Source organism: Phymastichus coffea, unplaced genomic scaffold (genome assembly GCF_024137745.1).
Source record: "Phymastichus coffea isolate CEN01 unplaced genomic scaffold, Cenicafe_Pcof_1.1 PCOF00026, whole genome shotgun sequence".
NCBI lineage: Eukaryota > Metazoa > Arthropoda > Insecta > Hymenoptera > Eulophidae > Phymastichus > Phymastichus coffea.
This window is the reverse complement of record NW_026706837.1, coordinates 3,302,202-3,310,340: the sequence shown is the minus strand read 5'-3', so window position 1 is coordinate 3,310,340 and position 8,139 is coordinate 3,302,202. Positions and strand designations below refer to the sequence as shown.

The window sequence follows — 8,139 nt, the reverse complement described above, 5'->3', positions numbered from 1 at the left end:
GGATTAAGCTAGATTGAACAAAGATAATGTCTTTATAACAAAACGTACAACTACTCTAAATACAACAATTGCACGATAGGATTCGAAGTCTCAACTTCCCCAGGATCCAATGTACCGGATTAGATATCACGAACCAGAAGTTACCCTTCTGGCCTTCTGGCTGTAGAACTCTCTGAGTTCTACCATTCTCGGACCAGGCTTCATCGCTCTTCCAGAATACGCCGTAGCTCGACTCGATTATGGCAAGCCAAAGCGCGCACATCTGGGGCGTTCCTTTCATCGATCATACCCCCTGAAGTTGTTGAGACTTTAAAAGAGGCGGATCATCTTGAACCACCGGCAACACGCAGAGTCGAGTGATATTGCGTTTATATACGCCTGAGGAAGTCTTCACAGACGCAACCCGAGCGATGCTGTCACTCCCAGGAAAGACCTCGAGGACCACTCCCAGTGGCCATTCTGCGCAATGTGTGAGATCGTCCATGAGAAGGACGATCATTCCAGGTTGGAGTGTCGAGTTGGAGGTTTGCCATTTTTGCCGAATCTGAAGTTCGTGTAAATACTCCTTATGCCATTTGTTCCAAAAGTTCTGACGGGCCTTGATCAAGAACTTGGAGGTGGAAAGACGATTATCTGGAACTGATAAAAGAGATTTTTCGGGTAAGACATTTATAGGTCTACCGATTAAAAGGTGAGCTGGAGTAACTGCTAAAGGATCATTCGGATCGGCGGAGAGAACACAAAGAGGTCACGAGTTTAAGATCGCTTCAATTTTTATCAGAAAGGTTTCTAGTTGCTCATAAGTGAGCTGTTGATTTAGGACGCGCTTCAAATGATGTTTGAAGCTCTTAACGGCCGCTTCCCAAAGACCCCCATAATGTGGTGATAAAGGAGGGTTGAAGTGCCACTCCACACGTTTCGCAATCCTATTTTCTCCCACTTGTTTGCGGAATTCCGGGCTTTCTAACAAATCGTAGAGTTCCTGAAGCTCACGATTTGCTCCCACAAAATTGGTACCGTTGTCAGAATACATGTGACTAGGGAGACCTCGACGACATATAAAACGATCAAAGGCATCTAAGAAACCTTGAGCGGATAAATCGAGAGCTAGTTCGATGTGAACGGCCTTTGATGCTAAGCATACGAAAACACAGCCATACACCTTGAGGAAGGACTTATTACGATGAGCTTTCTCCTTGATGAGAAGTGGACCAAAGAAATCGACCCCTGTACGATCAAAGGCAGGGGATTCTGAAACTCGAGGCTCCGGCAAATTTCCCATTTGCGCATGAGCTATCGGTGGTTTTTGACGAATGCAATCTACGCAACGTCGAATGACTCTCCTAACTTGATTTTTTCCATTCAAGATGAAAAATTTATTGCGAACAGCATAGAGAGTGGTTGAAATACCAGCGTGAAGGTTGGAAAGGTGAGTCGGACGAATAATCAAGTCTGTAATATGATGGTTCTGAGGCAAAAGAATCGGATGCCTTTGATTGTATGGAAGCTGAGACTTGTTTAAACGTCCACCCACACGGATAACCTTATCGTCTCCTATGAAGGGAGCCAAGTTATCGAAACTAGTTCCCCGTTTGAAGGAATTAGAAGTTTGAGACAATTTACGAAGCTCATTGGGAAACCTTTCTTGTTGCATCGACTTAACGATGCTAATTTCGGAAGCCATGACTTCCGACGGAAGAAGGGGATGAACTAACTGAAGAATTTTCTTCATCCTGATTGAAGATTCTTCGACGTCGGGAAACAATTGAGTTGTCTTACCTTGATCACGAGACCTTTGTCTCCATCGAAGAACATATGCTATTACTCTAGTCAATCGACCGTAGACGGAGAAACGTGAATAGATTTCGCTGAATGATGAACTTGGCGTTATCAACAGACACACTCCTTTCTAAAGATCAGGAAGCTCTTTAGGAGAAGTTTCAACGGATTTGGGCCATTCTTGTGAAGGCAGGGAAAGCCAAGATGGTCCTGAAGTCCAAAATGAGTTGTCTAGAAAGTCGGCTGGTAGTTGTCCTCTAGAAAGGGCGTCTGCAGGGTTGTCCTCTGAACGGACGTGTCTTCAGGAAACTTGTTCACCTAACGTTTGAATATCAGCAACCTTATTGGATTCGAAAACTCTGAGGAGATAAGGAGCATTTTTCAACCACGCGAGAACAATAGTGGAATCAGACCAAAAAATTGTTTGATCAATTGGGAAATCGAATTGAGACTTAGTATCGACGTAAAGTTTTTTGAGAACGGAAGCAGCGCACAATTCCAATCGAGGGATTGTCACGCCGCTCACGGGAGCGACTCGAGATTTACTACAAACTAAGCGAATTATCACGTTGTTTGAGGAGTCTACAGATTTCAAGAACAAGCAGGCACCATAACCGTAGTTGCAGGCATCACAGAAGCCATGAAGTTCAATCCTAGTTGGATTTGGAATTAAAAATTGACGAGGAAACGAGACCTGTTTCAGAAATGGTGATTGAAGAACAAAGGATTTCCATTTGGTATGGATATCTTGAGGAAGTGATTCGTCCCAGCCAACCTTGGCCTTCCAGCAATCCTGAATCAAGGTTTTGGCAAACAATACGACCGGTCCTAATAAACCTAAAGGGTCAAATATCTTTGAGATTTCAGATAAAAGCTGTCTTTTGGTTGAAGTAGCTTGAAGATCGATACAACTCACAGAATATTGCAGGATGTCCCTTTGAGAATCCCACACGACACCCAAAGTTTTCTGAATGGGATCTTCTCTGACAACACAGTCAAGATCGAACACCTTCTTGTCAATGGTATTCAAAGCAGATAGATGATTTGAAGCCCATTTTCGAATGATGAAACCACCTCGACGCAACAAAGTTATCATTTCATCACGAATTGCCAAAAGTTCTTCAAGAGTATTTAAACCAGAAATAAAGTCGTCGACATAAAAGTCACGAAAGAGTAATTTACTAGCTCTTGGAAAATCTCTGGCCTCGTCACGAGCAAGTTGTTGAATGGTGCGAATTGCAAGGAATGGAGCTGCAGCTACTCCAAAGGTAACTGTATTGAGTTGGAAGGTCTTGACCTCTCCTTTATGATACCAGAGAATCCTTTGGTATTTTCGATCATCGGGATGAATTAAAATCTGACGATACATCTTTTCGATATCGGTAGTGATCACAAAAGAGTGAGTACGAAAACGAAGAACTTGTTCAAAAATAGTGTTTTGTATAGTTGGGCCTACAATGAGCGTATCATTGAGAGAAATGCCCGTAGAAGTTTTAGAAGAAGCGTCGAAAACAACTCTAACCTTAGTAGTCTCACTAGATTCTTTTACGACTGCATGATGGGGTAGAAAATAACCATCTTGGTTATCCTCACAAAGAGTCATGTGACCCAGAGAAATATACTCATCCATCACCTTGGAATACTCAATCTTCAGCGACGGATTCTTAGCAAATTTTGCTTGGAGGGAATCGAAACGTTTGAGACCTTGAGACTTAGAATTACCCAAATCAAATTTGGAGTCTCTGAATGGAAGACGAACGATGTAACGACCAGAAGAATCACGTTGGGTGTGAGTAATGTAATGTTGTTCACATGCAACCTCGTCACGAGATTTATTGGGCTCATGATCAAGGTCTTCGATCAGCCAGAAACGTTCGAAGAGCTTATCTAACTTAACCATGTGACAAGACGTAGAACTATAAGATGACTGGTCAATGCTCCCACCAGCTACAATTCATCCTAAACTCGTCTTTTGCAAAATGATCTCGGAATTTTCCCGTTGGAGTTTAATCTGACCAACGGCTAGAACTGATAAGGTGACACCGGATGATAGCAAAACATCAATGGACTTGGGCAAATGAAACTGAGGATCTGCTAGTTTTATGTTTTTGGGGATGTCGAAGAACTCACGTGGAAAAACGTCGTTAGGCACGGCTTCGGCAATCTTTGGAACTATTAAAAGTTGAATTTGTTGAATATGGTCGTTATATTTAGAGTGGATACTAGCTTGAATGTACCTTTGTGAAACAGTGCCTAAACCATCAACTGCTCCAATGCTGACTGAACAGGGAAACTCAGACAAACGCAAAGATTTTGCAAAATTTTCGGTAATTAAATTTACAGTTGAACAAGAATCTAATAAAGCGCGTGCCACAACAAGATTACCCCGATTGTTTTTGACCTTGACCACAGCTGTAGTCATCAATTGTGACTCTGAAGGAAAAGCCACTGAAGTAAGTGTGCGTTGAACTAGTCAACTCGAAGTATCGGTGGGAGTGGAGGATTTATTTCCACTTGGTTTGGACATACTAGTATTATGGAGAAGAGTGTGGTGTCTTTTGCCGCACTCTTTACAAGTTTTCGTGCTACCACACGGGAATTTATGGGCCCAGAGACAATTGAAACAAAGCTTGTTATTCTTCGCGAAATCCCAGCGTAATTGAACGTCAAGAGATTTGAAAGCTTCGCATTTGAAAAGTTGGTGCGAACCTTTACATTTGGGACACACCAGAGGAGTCCGAGCCGTTGGTGTTGACGAAGTCGACGGCTGAGAGAGCGTGGTGGCGGAAGAGGTGGCAGTGGTTTTGGAGCTTTTTGAAGCTCGTTGAGGATTAGAAGCAGCGGGTCGCTTTTTCGAGTTAAATTGATAAGCATTGGATTCATCAAAAGCTTCTTGCTTGAAAATGGCTCTCTGGATGAATTTGAACAAAAAGTCCAACGATAGTAACTCATTGACATCTAACTTGTCGTTCCAACGACCATAAAGATAAGGAGGGAGGCGTCTTTCAATACAACGAACCACCAGGTCCTCGCCATAATTTACATCGAGGCGTTTGAGGACGTTAATATGTTGCCGAGCCGAATCGTACAATTCAGAAAGAGTGACCTCCTTTTGGTCCTTGTGCTTTCCGACCTTTGGAAGATCAAGTACGGCATTCAGATGCCGAATGGCTACGATACGCTTGTAAAAATCGTAAAAATCGAGGAGAGCTCGCCACGCATTGAGATAATCTTCCGCATTCATCTCATACTCATCGATCTTAGCGCGGGCGCTGCCTATCACGCTCGTGAATAGGTAATGAGCCTTAGCATCATTGGAGAGTGCATTTTGATTGTGAACAAGAGCGGTAAATTGGCTCTTGAAAGAAGCCCACTTCGCGCGAGAACCGTCAAACTTTCCGTACGAGAACCGTCAAACTCGCTCGTAATTGTTGTTCGCTTACAGTGATATTTGTGGCAGTCATAGTAGAATTAGCTAACGGGTTGGGTAATGGTCGTGGTTGGTGAGCGTCATTGTACAGTTTGGTTACAATAGTAGCAGTGTCATAGTATCGAGTGGTCAGATTGTCAAATGAGATTATGAGTTCATTTTCTGGGTCAATGTTAATCAGTTCGTCGATGAGATTCACCAGTTCGGTTCTTTATGTCATCAAGTTAGTGAGTCGTAGATTGGCAGTAATAGCGTCTGGGTCAACAGTAACGTAAGTCGCTAGAGCATTCACTCCCCTTTCAAAGGTTTGGTATTTCGCTGCGATGAATTTCGCTCTAACGATTTGAGCTGCGGCTGGAGCCATGACGAGAGATTTTTAATTTATTTTAATGGCCGAAAGAAATAAATTACCGTCTCGAAAAACAATAAGTTATCGACAAGCGAACACGAGATTTAAGTAATTAACGAATAAATGAATTTCAAAAGGCGCGCTGATTCTTAGAAACTATGATTAAGTTAAAGGAATGGAATGATTCAAATACATAGAAGATAAAAAAAAAGGGAGAGAACAAGAGTCTTATCATAATTGGGATCCTGTCCCTCGATGCAGAGACCACTGGGCGGCGAGGCTTCCTTGGATGGGAGTGACAGCTGGACGTTGATAAGATGACTACGTCCTTGTTCAACGTAATCGGCGACCAGTTGACAAAGTGCTCAGAGGTGGCGTATTCGCCAGTCTTTTAGTCCAATAAAACACAGCACGAACTGCACAGTTATGCAATGTTCGGTACGCATGCGCGTGTCAACTTATGTGTGGATGACGTCACTTCCTAACAAAGGATGAGGTTATGTTCAACCTTACAGGAGGCACCATGTTTTGTCTTGAAAGGTTCACCTCTGAAATGCCGTAGGTGACATTCCAGCAATTTTTTATCGAAAGAAATTGAAAAGGAAATGATTTTAATGAAACAACTTAATTTCACGTGATCTAACCCTTAAGTTTACAAATGAATCAACCTTTAAGGTTTTGATTCAAAACTGGTCCCTATGGTTTGTTAATGTAGCACTGGTAAAAAATAAACAACACTATTTTTTTGTGGGAAAAAAGCCTTTCGGCATAAAAAAACCCAATTTATTAAAATAATACAGATTGGATAAATTCGGATGAATTTGAATGTAAGGATAATAGAGTGAGGCCGCACATAGTGACACGCACAAATGTCGCAATTATTTTCGCAAGATACTACCACGTGTTCACATAAATTCTACGCGTGCGGGCGCGGATGTTTTTCGCACACACATTCACACACTAGATAAATGTTGCTGGTAATATCGATTGTACCACACAAAGATAATTATAGAGAGAGATGAATTTAGCTTGATATCGGTGATATCATACAAAATGAAAATAAGATTGACAAGACTGATGAAATCAGCTTGATATCGGTGATATCATACAAAGGCAATAGTAGATAGAGGAAAGGGTTCGTAGATTACTACCTGTAATCACCGCGTGGCAAGGGCCACTTATTTGTTGTTGTTATAGATAGTAAACACTAGATTTGCGCAATACATTGTTTTGCGTCTTTGATATTGTTAATCGTTGACGATTTTAGTTATCACGATCACAAATGGAACCGGATTACGTTGAATTTCACGGATGCAAACGAAGGTAAAAATTCGCGATAGCCCTGCACGCAATGGCCGCTCGAGCTATACTGACTACGTGCTCGCGGTTAAATTGGCGCGAACTCATCAAAAAACCGCGAAAGCATGCGCAGTTGGTGGCGCCATCTCCTGCAGTTCTCACTCAAGCTCGGCTCTCACGCTCACACATATACACACATATGAGACGACGGAACACACCACGGCCCTGCAGTCAAAGAAAACTGTAAGCAAAACCTTCACATTTGATCGAACTTGACGTGCTTTTTTTCGCTCTTGGTGACGTTGAATGTTTCCAGGTGGACGATTGTGCTTTGGTTTCGACATCATAACCGTACACCCATGTTTCATCACCAGTTTTGACCCTTTCAAGCAATTGGATCGTCGTTGATGTCGTTTAACAGCTGTTGAACGATGTTCATGCGATTGTTTTTTTGGTCAAAGTTCAGCAGTTTTGAAATGAATTTTGCTGCCACCTGTTTCATGCCCAAAACATTTGAAAAAATGTTATGACATGAGCCAATTGATATGCCAACTTCATCAGCAACTTCTCTAATTGTGATTCGGCGATCATTCAGAACCATTTTTTCCACTTTTTTCACATTTTCATCGATTGTTGACGTGCTGGGTCGACCGGAGCGTTCGTCATCTTCAACATCTTCGTGGCCATCTTGGAAATGCTTATACCACTCGTAAACACTTGATTTTTTCATAGCAGACTCACCATAGGCTTTTTGTAACATTTCACACACTTTGTTAAACTTTATTTCATTTTTTACGCAAAATTTAATACAAATTCTTTGATCTATTTCTTATAAAAAACGAAAATCGCCGAGCTCATAAAAACACGTCAAACCTTAGCGACTACCGCAGACAAAGTAAACAGTGAATATAGCTGAAAATTTTATCATACTTCAGGGGCATGTATACCAACACAATAAAAAAAAATTTTGACAATCGGACTCTCCAGACCCGCTAAATTTAAAAATTCCGGGTATTTTTTGAGCACACCTCGTATAATAAATGAAACTTCCTATTTTTGTCTTTGGTGTCAGGATAATGCAGACATTTCTTTCTCTTACAGAATTTTCTTTATAATAGTTCTGAATTTCTTTCGCATGAATCCTGCACAACGATTACAGATTTACTAACGTAAGACTCAATTATAAATTATTATTAATTTCAAATCTCAGTAGCATAAATATAGAAGTACAATAACTAATGCTGTTCTAATGTTTCTATGTCTCTATTTATAAGGATATATC

General features: G+C 41.5%; 3 protein-coding genes across 3 annotated transcripts; all 3 read right to left on the bottom strand.

Annotated features, from left to right (window-relative positions):
* Nucleotides 1-748: 748 nt before the first annotated feature.
* On the bottom strand, nt 749-1,732 carry LOC131675592 (uncharacterized). The gene has a single exon (XM_058954625.1). It carries the CDS (start codon nt 1,730-1,732, stop codon nt 749-751), a length of 984 nt encoding a protein of 327 aa, XP_058810608.1.
* A 348-nt stretch (nt 1,733-2,080) lies between these two features.
* Nucleotides 2,081-3,679, bottom strand: LOC131675591 (uncharacterized). Its single transcript, XM_058954624.1, has one exon. The coding sequence runs from the start codon at nt 3,677-3,679 to the stop codon at nt 2,081-2,083; it is 1,599 nt and encodes a 532-aa protein (XP_058810607.1).
* Nucleotides 3,680-4,252: 573 nt separating this feature from the next.
* Nucleotides 4,253-5,023, bottom strand: LOC131675590 (uncharacterized). Its single transcript, XM_058954623.1, has one exon. The coding sequence runs from the start codon at nt 5,021-5,023 to the stop codon at nt 4,253-4,255; it is 771 nt and encodes a 256-aa protein (XP_058810606.1).
* Nucleotides 5,024-8,139: the final 3,116 nt, after the last annotated feature.